General features: G+C 39.4%; 1 protein-coding gene across 1 annotated transcript in view; it reads right to left on the reverse strand.

The window, feature by feature from the left end:
- Positions 1-3,056: 3,056 nt before the first annotated feature.
- tmem184a (transmembrane protein 184a) overlaps positions 3,057-15,704 on the reverse strand; it is a 28,592-nt gene continuing 15,944 nt past the window's right edge. The window contains exons 6-9 of the mRNA XM_074656058.1: positions 12,381-12,472; positions 8,703-8,872; positions 8,428-8,625; positions 3,057-4,992 (exon numbers count right to left, since the gene is read on the reverse strand). Of these exons, the coding sequence (XP_074512159.1) occupies positions 4,763-4,992; positions 8,428-8,625; positions 8,703-8,872; positions 12,381-12,472 (690 nt within the window). The 3' untranslated portion in view covers positions 3,057-4,762. The remainder of the gene's footprint in view (positions 4,993-8,427; positions 8,626-8,702; positions 8,873-12,380; positions 12,473-15,704) is intronic.

The raw sequence follows: 15,704 nt of genomic DNA on the forward strand, positions 1-15,704 counted from the left end.
TGCAGTATAAAACAAAACAATTCACAGGGCAACTGATTTGTAGAATGACAGATAGAAGCATGATTAAATGTGGTGTGACCATCGACTAGGTCAAGCCTAATGTACCTAAAGATGGTATACTCTCTGATATGTATGCCACAGCACTTACTGGGTGATGTTTTGCCTCTTTCCTTTACATGCCACTCTTTGGTAGGTAATCCATATTGGATATAGTGATAATGAGAGCGGTCCTTACAAGTGAAATGCAATTTTTAACTTACTTCCTGTATATTACAGACTAGCGAAATGCTAAAGCTCCCACTGCCTCCGTTGTCACTTTACATTGAGAACTCCGTCCAAATAGAAATCATTCCTACTGCTGGGTCACGAGAAGTGCTGCTGCTGGTGTTGGTAACTCTCTAACAGTAGCTATTAACTTTGCTTTTGACACACTCTTCTGCAAGAGAACTCCTGACGCCCCTCTCTATAAAACAGTGGTGTCACGACAGCTAAATGCAGTAAAACACCTTCCTCCTGTTGTGCGTTTTGAGATATTTAAATATGAAATTCACTTGAAATCAAGCCGTTCTTACCGAGGATCCATTCCTAATTTGGAGTGAAGTCAATAGAGATTGTTCATGTCAGGATTTTCTCTTGGCTAAAAGAGGACATGAGTTTTTCCCCTGTTCCATAGCTGCAAAGAACAGTACGGGGAACTTTGCTGCTGTACAACCTGCTGTGATTTTTAAGCAGGGGCAATGCTGTGTTCTTACTTTTTGTATTTTCACTTGGTTTCTATGTTGATACATCCTATGTTCTCTTTCTGATACTTAGTTTTATATGCATATACAGTATATAAATATATATATTACATATTTTTCTATATTTATGTCTTTTACTATTCTGGGAGTGGTGTGATTATGTAATCATTCTTAATCAGTCAAATTATGTTGATGCTGACCTTTTTTTTCTGAAAAAGTTGTATTCACATTTACAATGAGAAAACTATTTTCATAACTTAAGTGTTCTTTGTGAGTATTTATACCCCATGAATAAGTCTTCTCAGCACATTTACTATGTGTCTAATTCTCAAATTGGACAGACCGTGACTAGGGTTACATACAGGCTGCAGCTAATTATCTGAAACAGTCAAGAATTAACCGTTTAAAAACGGGGAAATGACGTTCTGACTGCAAGATTCACTGTTAGGAAAGAGCATGTGTATCTGTCATTTTAGTTCATAACGTGAATCTTATAATATTGTTTTAAACGATACAAAATTAAATGTAATTAAGTGAGATTCTACATAATTACTGGATCATTAAGCTTGAAATATATGCCAAACCTCCAGCAAATCAATGATCTCAAATATTGAAAACAAGTGTACATAATTCAACACAAGAGCACATTGGTCTGATGTGATCAAATTTTAAAATGTCTAATATTGATTAAATGTTTAATCCTCAGTTGGGTCTTTTGGGCTCAATTAGTTTAGGAATACATTAGAATATTTTATTCAGAAAAAAATAAATAAAATGCTCTTATTTTGTAGTATTAACCTGCATGTAAACCTAGTCAGTTGTTCCGGATGCAAAGACGATGTACTTTTCTCAAGATGCCAATTGATTTAGTCGACAGTTTCTAATGATGATGGTAATGCTTTTGTAACCGCTAAGAAACTTTACCGGAAAATAACTCCAAAGCTGCTAAAAGACTGTCCACCCAGACCTCTTTATGTCTAAGGTCTGTTTTAAATCAAGAGTCAGAGGAATATATAGATAGATATTACATGTTTACACAATTCATTTTGCAGCAAGTTATTTTTTACAAGACAATACTGCTTGAAGTGTTTTCTGACAGTGACCTCTTGTGGTAAAGTTTCAATACAAAAAGCTGTAAAATGAGGCATTGTTTAATTTAGCACATATTACTGTATTTGGATCTGAGGTGGATGTTTTTAGGCAGCACACCTTTAAAAATAATTATAAAAACTGTAAAACCCACTAACTGTAAAAAGTATACATTTCCGTTCCATGCCATAATAAAAGACAAACCTGTCTCCAGGTGATTTAAGTACTTTGTTGTTAATGCTACATCCAGTGTGACCCAGTAGAGGTCCATTCAAATACATGTTGCTCTTAGGCTAGTTTACCACAAGCAAATGTTTTCCAGACATAATTTATGATTTCCACAAGCCACTTATTTTTGCTAAAATAAAAGCAACCCTGCAAATAAGTTTAGGAAGCGTTATACAGAAATGTAGACAAAGAGAGTTATAAGCATTACCTTCTATGGATGTTTCCTTCTTTACAGTTGAAGCAGCTGCAGCTTATTACACAGCACCAAGGAGCTGTAATGGAACTAAAGTTATCAGTGGTTATTTTACATTTTATATGAACCATAACAATGCAAATGTATGTATGGAAATTAGCGTTTCTTGTTTAACTTGACTAGGTATTCAAGGTTTTAATTTAAAAATACGTCCTAAAAACATGTCTTTGGTTAAATAAGCTGCCACACACAAGCTTCGCCAGTCCTACAAGCTACAGTATTTCACTTTTGACATGTAGAAAGTCAGTTCTAGTATAAATTGAGAAAAAGCTTCATAATAGAAGGAATGGAGCACGTATAATGATGATAGGGTTGTGGGTGAAATACATTAAATGTTAATTAAACAGCAGCGGTTTCTATGTTAAGTTTGTACTTTTGGTTAATGATTTCTTTGTTCTAGTCTCGTAGCAACATGTTGAGGCCAAACAAGGACAGTAATAAGGCAGCATAAACTGAGTATGTACCCGTCACGACTTGTCATTACTCTGCTCATATATATTTTATATTTATTTCATTGAATTGTGTAATTTTATTAAAAAAAAACACCTAAATTATTTTTTATTTTACATTCATTTATTTACATGTTTTCTCAATGAACTACCCTCATGTACAAATAAAAGTATGTATTTGTTTCTGCTCTGATTTAAAGTATGGTAAATTATTCCTATAAATAAGTCTGCTGTGTCTGTTTTTGTACCTTCAAATAAAGCTTTTTCCTCATTGAGAAGTGCAGAGTCACTCAGTTACACAGGCAAAAAACAATTATTTAATTTTGTACGAGTGCCACACAGGACTAAGACACACAAGTCAACTATTTCTTTGTACCCAACTAAATTAATTTCTGCTTTCCCAGAAAGACAGCTACAATTGGCACAAGAGGATATGAAAATTAAAACAACCTATGACTTGATATACAAAATTGGTCTTCAATACCTAATGTACTTAGAAGGCTACATGTCTCCCATGTGACATAAACACAGATGATAACATTTCTAGAGAAAAAAACAAAGTGGGAGAAGAAACTAGGGCTGCAAATAATGATTATTTTCACTGTCGGTTAATCGGTTGATTATTTTCTCAATTAATCGATTAGTTGTTTGGTCGATAAAATGTCAGAAAATGGTGACAAATATCAATCAGTATTTCCAAAAGCCCAAGATGACGTCCTCAAATGTCTTGTTTTGTCCACAACTCAAAGATATTCAGTTTACTGCCATAGAGTAAAGAAAACACAAAATATTCACATTTAAGAAGCTGGAATCAGAGAATTTTGAGTTGTTGTTGTTTTACTCAAACCAATTAATCGATTATCAAAATAGTTGCCGATTAATTAAATAGTTGAAAACTAATCGATTAATTGTTGCAGCTCTAGAGGAAACAAAGTCTCTCAAAACACACAGATTTGTTTATGTTTCTCTTTTCCCTCCACACAGAATTTGGTTTGGTCCGACTACGCCTGAACTACACACATTAAAATACATTAAAATATTCCCAATTCATAATCCAAACAACAAATAGAACATATTTAAACACCATAAATTACACCAATCAAATTCTGGGCATATTTCATAATCTCTGCAACATGGAATTATAACATGAATAGGGACGTGAACACGTCCAACATAAACACATTTACAATAACGCAGAAGCTGCAAAACGACTAATTGCGAGCGTCTGTTGAAGGCTGTCTAAATGCACAGAATTAAACTCTTTAGCATGCTGGGAAAATTAATGAGAAGAATACAACTCCCACTTCGTAGGAGACAGGTTTATCCAATTTGTCCATGCTATGGTAGATACAAAGGATTGTGAAGTGCTATAGTCTGCAGTTTGAAGTGCCTGCTCCAAAACTAAAGTGTCTCTGAACAAATCTTTCCGTTTGTCAGGAAACCATGCAGAGGAATGCTCAGCAAATACTTCAAACGAGCGGATGCGAGAGATGGTCCATAAAGTGTCATTCCCTGCCATCGCTGGCTTCCCTTCTTCTCCTCCTGGAGTCACATATTAATCATCTCCTCTTTGAAACTGACATGAATCAGAGGGAACGCCCGTCAGACGGCCAGAGAGCGAGCACCGACACAATGAACGAAACAGAATCAGGATCAGGGACGCCGCTGAACATCCAGCAGCTTGATTTGAAGAAAATGCACAGCTCCAGATGTCTCCGATACAGTGAAGGTGACACGGCATTATTACTGCTGAGATGAGGACGGGTCACTTCTCTGGTCATTGGCTATCAATTTTAAAAACGACTATTAATTCCATCCTCCTCTTGGTGCTTAAATTATTCATTAAAACCGGACAGAGGCGAGCAGTCCATCTTAAATACTGGGATAATGAAAATTAAACACCTGGATTCAATCCAGCTCTGTGCGATATGCGACACAGCCGTTTCCCCAGGGGGGTCAGAGACGGGGGTGGCAAGGGCACAAACATCTTGCTGGAAGAACGCCTATAACTCATCATCAGAGGTGATCAGCATGATCTTGTCAGACTTGCGGGAGCTCTTGTTGCCCGTGGCCACTTTCCCATTTGCGCTGGGCTGGACCACCTCCTGTGTGGACTGCATGGTGTACTGCTGATAGGCTGGGGAGAAGTTGTGGATGGCATCCTGAACCATGTCTCCCGGATTCATGGTCTCCTTCAGACCGCTGGAGATGCTGTGCATTGTAGGGAGGTTATCTGTAGGAACATAGGAACAAGGAGATGAACAGTTAGACAATCATGTACGTGACTGCAATGTTATAGCCTTTAAAAGAAATAGTTTGAAAGTATAACTTCCTGGAGTCTCCTCTGGTTGCCTGGCAACTGCTCCCGGCCGAGAAATACGTCACTAGAAACTCGTCGTCCGGTATGGCGTGCCTGCAGTGCATTCATCTCTTCCACAGCACGTCGCATTTTTCTAGCGGTTTTTAGATGCGCATAAAAGTTCAAATATCCAAACTTTTCAACGCTAGGCACGGAGTCTCACCAATCGTCAAAGTCAAACTTTGCCCAGGCAGTCAAATCAAGCAAGAGGCAGGCTTTACAACTTTACCACATCCTTCCTGTTTTGATGCCGGTAGATGTGGTGGGGCTAGCCAGCTGTTGGGACTGTGAGAGAGCTATGGAGTATGTCAGAGGGGAAGGTGGAATTCATATCTCATGCCGTGATAGTTGAGAGTGACAGAGCGAAAGAGAGAGACCACATCTTCCTGTTCACAACATTTGATTGCCAAGTTGCAAGCACACAGCCCTGCTCCACAGGTGCATCAGCTGTTTTGCCTGGCTAGCTTTGCCAAGGCATTTTTGAAGCGACCGCTCCTGTATGTATGTGCATTTTTTTACCTTTAAAAACAGAGCCATGCTAGCCGTCTCCCCCCGTTTCCAATCTTCCAATCCTCATATTGCTTGTTTTGTCCTACAAACTTACAAAATTTACAATCATATACACAGAAAATCCTCATATTTGTTCTATTTATCCTTTATTTTAAAGAGGTCCCATTGATATACAATATCTCTTCTGTCAGGGAGTGATGGCATATTCCAGAAGCCAGAACAAAAGGTTTTTAATTTTTGCTTGATAAATGACTTAATGACGTGTCAAATTAATTTTGTCTATCGATTAATTGCCTTCTTGTTTAATTGGTGCCATAAACTATCCACTATGTGACATTACAGCAGTAATGTTTGACAATCAGTTTAAAAAAAGAAATCACTAAATAGGCATGATTTCTTTCTTTCACCATGGCTTTTTCACAGGCTGCAGTCTGTAAATGGACTGAACACAACTCAGTCACAGCCACTCACTGATGGTCCCTTAGCACCCAGCTGTGAGCGAGGTTGAATTTACCCCAGAACTAAAAGGGTCTTCAAGGCAAAAAAAAGAGCGGGCAGACATCCACAGCCTTCTGCTTCAGGGTCACTGGCAGTGCTGTCTGGATCGGCTTATAGAGGTGGCAAAGAGAAGGGCAAGGTACGGTGGGATGGGTGGGGGGGAACAGGGCAGTTAGGCACGGTCTGCTGAGTTTCTCCTTACAGCCTGCCTGCTCCACAGAGGAAAAGGGAACCAGAGGTGTGGCAATCTCTGCAATCACACACATCAACACCTGAGGGACAATGTGCACCAGCAGAGCTACAGTGTTAATGTTAGTGCCGGAAAGGGGACAGGATGACTGAAGCAATACCACAAAACATAAAAAACGACACAAAAAATCAATTGTGAAAGTGTATAAGGGTTTAGAACATTATGGTAGAAGTATACGATGGTCATTCACATGCTCACTTGTGTCTCATAAGTTGTTGCAGCTATTTTTGGGTTGATACCATTTGTTACACAGATTTAGTGCTAAATATAACCTTTTTTACCACTTGAGAATTGATAAATATGATCAATAATCCCTCCAAAATACCACATTAAGACACCAAGACCTGGAGGAACACCAGAGAAAAAGTCATGCTGTGATTTGTGATTTTGTGCCAATGTAGAATCACTTCCACATTGGCTTCACTTCTCAGACCCTGGAGTTGCCCACTGCATAAAACCCATTTTCATTCACATATCTTGAGGTCAGAGGTCAAGGGATCTCTCTGAAAATGGCCATGCCAGTTTGTCATAGCCAAAATGTAGCCTAAATTTGAAGCGTTATTTATTTCTAACATGATATAGTTGGTACCAATGGATTCCTTAGATTGTTTAGTTTCATATGATGCCAGTATCTAGCCCGCTTCAGCCTCTTAAAGACATTAATGACTCACAGGGTTTAACTGGACAGCAAGATGAATAATGGATTTCTTTCCATATGGGCAGGAAGAATGGGTGAGGATGAAAACCAATAATTTTATCCCATTGCTTTCTTTGATTTTCATCTTGATTAAAAAAAAAAAAAAGGTCATATCAAGCTGATGCAGAAATGTTTCCGTTTTCATCATCACCTCCCGTACATCTGCATGTTAAGCAGCTCAAGGGAACAGAGGGTTTCCTATAGGACTGAAATAAATGGCAAAATGATTGATATCGCTACGGAAGGCTTTTCCCATGGCTTCCATTTGTCTTTTACTTGCAAGCAGCACTGACGTCAAAGAGGTGCCGCTCCCTCCCTGCTGGATACTGTACTGTGGCTTTGAATCCCTCTTCATCTTCTTCTACATTGTTTCACTGGCAACTGTCCTCTAAGCAATGAGTAACAATGTGTGCCCTGAGGCCGATGAAAGCCCCCGCCAACTTCCAACCTGACCGACACACTGATCACGACAGCACTACATTATTTCAAGTAGAAAGTTTTAAATATGTAGACATCCCAGTACAGTACAGTTATGCAAGCTGTGAAAATGCTGTCATTATCCAAGGAGTCCAATCATTTGGCACATAATGTTCCCAGATTTGAACTTGGAGCAGCAGCAGTAGGCTACCCATATACATTAAATTAAATTAACCTACATGCATATTTCCCAGTTTCTCCTGTATGATGTTTGCTGAGAAAGTTATAACAGTTCACTCATGAACTGGAAAGTGTTCAAACCATCCAGCTCTGTGAGAACTTACACGGTACTGTGATATCGTTCCTCTTTTTTCAGCTTTTCTGTACAATATACTGGTGAGATTTCCACCCAGTGAAAGCATTTTTTTCAGTAACATGGGCCACACCGCCTACCTCTACCTGACTGCTCTCTCGCTGCTCTGATGCGGCTCGCACGTGTGTGGTGTCCACACAGACAGCATTGATTCTGCGGGGTGCAGCCTCGTGTCCTGAAGTGTAATGTGTGCACATCTGCATAGTATCTCATTCTTTATTTTAAATGTATTTTAAAATTGTAATTCTGATAATAATCCCCATTTTACTAAATGTATCGGTTATCTGATGACGTCTACTTTTCTGTAATGAATTACAGTAATTACGTAACACCGTTCCATGTAATCCGTTACTCCCCAAGCCTGTTTAAAAGTCAGTCTGACTGGACTAAATGGCTGCAAAAGGCACAAAGAAATGCAATTACTGTTGCTAACACTTTCAAGCCTGTGTGAGTCCTTATTCTGTGGGGGGGGGGGGGGGGGGGAGAAGGGCAATTAGCCTCAGATCATGTCAAGATATTTTCAAAGGGAGGGCAAAAGGTAATGAGACAGACTACGGCGCTCACCTGGCACTTCATTCTTTTTTTCCTGGTAGACGGTGCAGGTGAAGGCATATCGGAGGGCAATAGCAGCAAAGAACATTTCAATGCAGATGATGAAGTTCTGCCAGCCTGCTGACACGGTGCCGGCGCCAACCTCTTGTCCTTCGATGAAGAGTGCGTTGGGTATGACGCCGCAGCGCTCCAGGATGGCAAGGACCATTCCTACAAAGCAGCAACATTTTCATCAGCTATTTATACTCTCATGTACCAATACAGAAGAGGCAGATGGGTGACCTTACCTTGCCAGAAGGATAAGAAGATGACAGATTTGATGGTGAGGAATTTTAGCACTGGTTCATACGGCCTGAGCAGGTCACTTGTTGCGAAGAAGAAGAGGAAGAGAGCGTAGAGAGACAGGCTGACTGAGAAGTTGTAGATGATTGTGATGTATAGGTATCCTCCATTTATGCTGCACAGAAACAGAGTAGGAAAAGCCCCATAATTAAAACTTTGGTAAATTTACAACCATGACATTTTTCCATTTGTGATCATATGACAAGCCTGCGTACAGCGACTTCCCTAAAGCCCTGTTCAGACCTGGCATTAACATGGGTCCTGGGTGATCCGATCACAAGTGGACAGCTTTAAGTACGTCTGTTCACACCTGGCATTAAAATTACGTCTCCACACGCATCTACAGTGACCACTTGTAATCGGATTTCCCATTCTATATGCAAATAAATACGTATTTAACACATGGCTAATACAGCAGATGTTGTGACGTAATATTACATAAATGTCAGTAGTAATATCCTAAATATTCGTGAATTTGGGTACATTTTATTAACATCAAAATATAAGGTTATTGTCAACCGGCGGTCCCCGAGGGAGGAGAGCGAGCAAGAGGGCCTTGTCTAATAGTCTGTAGATTATGTAGCCTATAGGTAAGTTATATTTTAATAAAATACAGTCGTACCGACAGGATACAGTAGAGCACAGAAGCTGTTTCCATGCCGTGGGGTAGACAAGCGCTGGTGTCTGCCTGTCTATCAACATGAGGAGTGCAGTGACACCCTGCGGACCTCCACTTCCGAATGTGGTCTGAGGCCATGTTCAGGCCTGTCATTAACATGTGGGTGATCCGATCACAAGTGGAGTTTGAGATCCAATCGCTCAGACCACATTCGGAGGTGGTCTGGGCCGTATATGGCCACATTCTTTTATCAGTGTGTACGTGAATGTGTCCTGGGCCACATTAAGGACCGCATACTCACGTCCCTCTTGGATCCGCAGGGTGTCTTCGCTCCTCATGTGAAACAACAGGCAGATAAGCGCTCCACAAGTAAACGCTAGTTTACGCAGTAATGCATAGCTTTTGTACCCTGTTGGAGCAACTGTATTATCTTTGTAGGTAATAGCAACATATTAAAATATATCTTATCTTGAAGCTATATATCCAGGCTACAGACTATCAGATTAGACAGGGGAAGTGCATTGCTGCCTGCTGCTGTTGTATTTCTCATGTCACAGAAACCACTGAGAGTGAATCTTGTGTTTTGGATGTTATTATAATACTCTCTGTGATGTGTTGGTGTTTTTGTTCTGGTGCTCTGCACAGGTCTGACACCAGGCCCGCCCTCCTGATCTCATCCCCAGCTCTGAAGCTCTGTACGCTGCACGACGATGTCAGTGGCACAGAGATCCCCGGGGACTGCCGTTAGACAATAACCTTATATTTTTAGGTTCATATACCCAAATTCACGAATATGTAGGATATCACTACTGACAAATGTACTCTTATGTTGCGACGTCTGCTGTATTAGCCATGAGTTTACTACATACGTGTTTATTTTCATATAGAGCGGAGAAGTGAGATACGATCACATGCAGTGGTGGAAGAAATACTCTGATCCGTAGCAATACTACAGTGTAAAAATACTCAGTTACAAGTAAAAGTCCTGCATTCTTCTGCGTTACTTAAGTAAAATTACAAAAGTATTAGCATCAAAATATACTTAAAATACCAAAAGTGAAAGTACTCATTATGCAGAATAATGTATATTATAATATTGGATTGTGTTCATTGATGCAGTTATGTGTTCATCACTTTAATGTTGCAGCTGGTAAATCAATTAAAATAGTTAATCGTGATTAATCCCAAATGAATCACCTTAAAAAGGAGATTTGTCAAGTATTTAATACTCTTATCAACATGGGAGTGGATAAATATGCTGCTTTATGCAAATGTATGTATATATTTAATAATGAAAATCAATTAAGATGGAGCCCGCTTTAACCTAAAAATCGCAAGATGCGTTAAAGAAATTAGTGGCGTTAAATCAAATTTGCGTTAACGCATTATCATTGTGTTAACTTTGACAGCCATAATCATAATTTCTTAGTTGGTTTATAATTTGTATTAAGAATCTGAATCTGCAAAGTAACTAATACTGTCAAATAAGTGTAGTAGAGTAAAAAGTAAAATATTTGCCTCTGACATGTAGGGGAGTAGAAGTATAAAGTTACATAAAATACTCAAGTAAAGAATAAGTACCTCAAAATTGTACTTAAGTACAGTACTTGAGTAAAATGTACTAAGTTACATTCCACTACTGATCACAAGTGGTCACTCGAGACGCATTCTAATGCCAGGTGTGAACAGATGTTCTTACAGCTGTCTACTTGTGATCGAATCACCCAAGATGTTGGCATGTTAATGCCAGATCTGAACACGTTTTTTTGACGGGCGACAATTCATTAATGTTTTGAATCCATTTATTACTTTGGGCTGAATGAAGAAGACCGCTTATATTCGTTGTCATTTTCAGCCATACTGCGAGAACAGCTGGAAATACAGCCTCTTATTTGAAGCAGTTATTAAAGCCTGTTTGTACACGTCGTCCTTATTTCAGGATGCATTTGATAAACCTGTCCATATTTCACTGTCAGACCCTCTTTGCATTCTAGAGAGCCTCTCTGACGCTTCAGCTGTGACTGCATTAATTACTCCCATCCAGTATAGAGTGCACGGTTGGCTGAAAGCGTATAAGTAAACAATCAGTGAATCATCATGGTCTTGCTACAGAGCTTAAAGAAAGACATGAAAAAAGACTCCTGCTTGCTAATTTTGCTGTTGAAGTATATGGAGAAATAAGCAGGAATCATTTAATCATGTCTATCTTTAAGCTCGACAGTAAGAGGGTAATGATATAAAGCTGATTAGAAACGTCGGTCTCAAGCCTTTGTTGAACTCTGTGCTTCTTCAGAGGAGTTTAGAAACAAGTGTTGTCACAGCTGAATCTTCAGAATAAGACACTGAGCTGAGAGGCGGAGAAGAGCACCTGAAAATAAGTCAGGCAGAGTTTATGGGCTGCAGATTTTATAGCTTTTGATTACACGCTAAAGACACTTTTATTGATACATTACCCTCTCCATATTCTTTGGAGACCCTTATCTGGTACGACTGGAAATACACTAAAATTAAGTTTGTCAGTCTGCAATTTACCTCCCTCTTTGTATCACATTCAAAGTAAAAAAGTATGAAATGAAACAATGCGTCTCCCCTTATAACACTGTGCAACATACAATAAGAATGAAGTGTCTTCATTTCAGGACACTTACTGCATCTGGGGAAAACTTATGAAGAAATATAATTTCTTTAGTTCATACATCAAATACCCTTAAATTATTCTTTGCAATACCAACAACACCCAAAAGGATGTGATTATAGCTTGGATGATGACACAACTGGGACAACATGCAGTAAAGTACCTGCACAGTCTCACAGAAAAGTTTGAACCCAACACTTTCAGCCTGAAATGAACCCTTTTAATTCTAAACATCTTCATCGTGCCAACTGTGAGGAGGTTTGAAAAATTATTTCCATGTGCACATAAACAGCAAAACTAGCCTGCTGGCAACGACATGGAATGCGTAAGATACATAAAGAATGAAATGGAAAGAGAGGTGCTGCTCACTTAAAATCTCCATCGTGATATTTGCCAAAGGCCTGCAGGATGATGGTGATGACGGCCATGATGGGTTTGACAACGCAGAACTGGAGAGTCGCCTGGAGAACACATTACAATTCAGAATGAGACACCCAAACAAGCAAGGACACCATGAGGGAGGAGGAGGATGGAGAAGGAAGAAGGACGTCAGAATCTGTTTGTACATACCTGAAAAACATCTGTAACTGCTCACTGACAACAAGCAAAGCTCACTAATTAAAAAAACCTATATCTTGTTTGTTTAATCCATGCAAAAAAACAAAGTGTATTTGCCGTTTTATGGGCGTGTGAGCGTTGTGGGTTGGTCTGTTTCTTGGCCAAGAAAAAGACTGGCATTAATATCCCCTCATAAAACAGTAAATTATTGTTTTTAAGCTTCGGTTTTTAGTACAGGTTAAACAAACAAGATAAAACCTGTTAAAAAAAACTTTATCTTTATCGTCATATACAATCATACATAGCACAACATAATGCACTTCAACCTGCATTTAACCCTCCCTGAGCATTAGGATCAGTGAGCTGCTGTAAAGCGCCCAGGGAGCAACATGTGGTTCAGTATCTCGCGCAAGGACACTTTGACATGCGGACAGCAGGAGCCGGGGATTGAACCGCCAATGCTGTGATTCGCTTTCCCCACTGAGCCACAGCTTTAGAGGTGCTTAATCACAGAGTAGTTTTAAATTCAGAAAACACCAAGAACATGGTATTCTCCACCTCCACCAGTGACCCAGACTATCCTGCCATTAAAACTGAACTTCTTGTCCGTCTTCTTCCAACCATTAAACTACTGTGCAGTCAACCTTCATGTCTGTCCTTGACGAATGGAGATATTATGTATTGTCATGCTGCCCCATCAACACTTCAGCTGTTAAACCCTGTGTATCAGAGTGCATTACACTTTATCACAAATGACAAATATCAGACTCGTCATTGTTCTCTGTATCACACGGTCGGATGGAGCTCCTTATAGTGAAGAAAAAACAGCCATCTCATGTTATTAATTTACAAAGCTCTACTGTTGAAGGTCCAAACAACCTCACGTCTCTTCTAGTCAAGTCAAGTCAAGTCAATTTTATTTGTATGGCCAAAAATCACAAATCACAAATTTGCCTCGGGGGGCTTTACAATCTGTACAGGATACGACAACCTCTGACCTTTACAGAACGACCCTCTCATTCTCTCATTTAAATCTAGTAACTACATTACACAATCCAGACACTACTTAACCTTAGATATCCCTCATGTACGCACTGTTGGCAGAACTGGTTTCAAGTACTAAGCACCTTTTAAATGGAATGACCTGCAAACTGCCCTCAAACTAGAGTCCTACATTCGCCTGGGAGATTTTAAAGCTTTATTAACTGAGGTTTATTATGATTCCTGTTTTTAATACCTTGTTTAATGTGTAGTTGTGTCGTTTCTGATTTGCTAATTGTGTTCTTGTGAATGTTTCTTGTTCTCGGAGATCTCAATCACAATGAGACTGTCTGATTAAATGAAGATTAAATACAATTATTATTATTGCTATTACTACTACTACTTATTATAATTACACTGTTTCTAATTTGGCGGCATCTAACAGTGAGGTTGCAGATTGTGACCAACTGAAATTTCTCTCGTGTGCCAAGCGTGTAGAAGAACTACAGTGGCCGATGCGAAAACGTGGAAACGCGAATGGCCCTCTCTAGAGCCAGTGTTTTGTTTGTCCAGTCTGGGCTACTGTAGAAACAAGGCCGCCATCTCCATGAAGAGGACCTGCTCCCTATGTAGATATAAACTGCTCATTCTAAGGTAGAGAAAACACTCTTATTTTCAGGTGATTATACACTGAAGAAAACATACTTATCCCCCTAAATGTTACACACATTAAACCTTTTATTACCTTAATTAAAAAGGCAATAAAATACATTGAATGCCTCCTCTGTTAGTTGTCTCCCCTTCATTTCTATAGAGCAGACCATCAAATACTGATGTCTTCATGCTGATGTGGATGGGGAATGGCTGGAGGATGCAGGGGGATGTAGACCTGCATGCAATATGAGACTGGAGGACAGGTGTCCTCTGTGTCCAATTGAAGCCTGAACCAACCAATTTGACAGAGACGGCTCTAAACTCCCATCACCGCTTTGACACTTGAAAGAAACAGACCAGGAGTGTTCAACTTGATTAGCCAGAGGGAGGCTTTTTACAACGGCCAGAGTCGGTGGTGGGCTCGACAAAATGACATCAATAATCATTTAGATTACTGATTCGCTTTGAGAATATTTAGTGACAAGCTGGCACCAGAACAGGCATAAAGACAGCAAAGACTGTCAGTACTAGAAGCTTCAAAGAAAATCATTTAGCATGATACTTCCTGACATGCTTGATATTCCAAACACAATGCATGTTAATAATACTAGTGGATTGAAAGTCAAGCACGGTTTCTGCTTCAAATTAATTTAGTTGGTAACTGCATACAGACTCTACGCAGACTTAATAATACACTTTAATAAATACATGTGCGTGTCAGATGATACAAATGTAAGATAAGAGGATATGTTAATTCTACATACTTGTTAGCGGCTTGAATAACAGCTCTTCTGCAAACTGGTGCATCAAAGGCTTATGTGAATTTAGGAGAACGTGCACATCTGTTATATTTACCACATTTGACTTTTCCAATTTTTTGCCGTTAGCAACCTGCCGTCGTTTGCCTTTACAATACTAAATAATATCTCGGAGTATTCACGGCTTGAAATGACCGGAAGCATTTCCTTTCTGTTGTAGTTCACTGCAATAGTTCACTGGTGGAAACTATCAACAGAACTGATTATTAATCTTCTCCTGAGTCCTATTAAACAGCAACACCCCTCTACTTTATGTATTACAATACAGACGCTCAAAGCTGATCCTTCTTAATTGATAACAGTTTAATTAACAAATGTATCGGACCACAAGGCCATTGTTTTTATTGTCATGTTGCCTCAAACTCTTCTCCCAGCCTCTGTGCTGCTGTCCACTCTTGTATCTTTAATTTCTTCAACTCTCAGAGGCTTTTCTGATAAAACCTCTGCCCGACAACAAAACATTATTCTAATTTTTTTACATCAACTGCTTGTGTATTCTTGCTGCTGTTCTTCCCTATACTACAGAAAACAAAACTATAATAAAAACTGTTCTTCTAAATGATAACATTTGGTAGTGAAAGAATGTAGAAAAGCCAAATGTATTCAGGGTCTTGTGTTAGTGTGAAGCCAGGTGAAGCACGGAGGCAGTCGCAATGCACAATGTTTTGCACTATTTCCCCAA

Source organism: Sebastes fasciatus, chromosome 13, assembly GCF_043250625.1.
Source record: "Sebastes fasciatus isolate fSebFas1 chromosome 13, fSebFas1.pri, whole genome shotgun sequence".
NCBI classification, from domain to species: Eukaryota; Metazoa; Chordata; class Actinopteri; order Perciformes; family Sebastidae; genus Sebastes; species Sebastes fasciatus.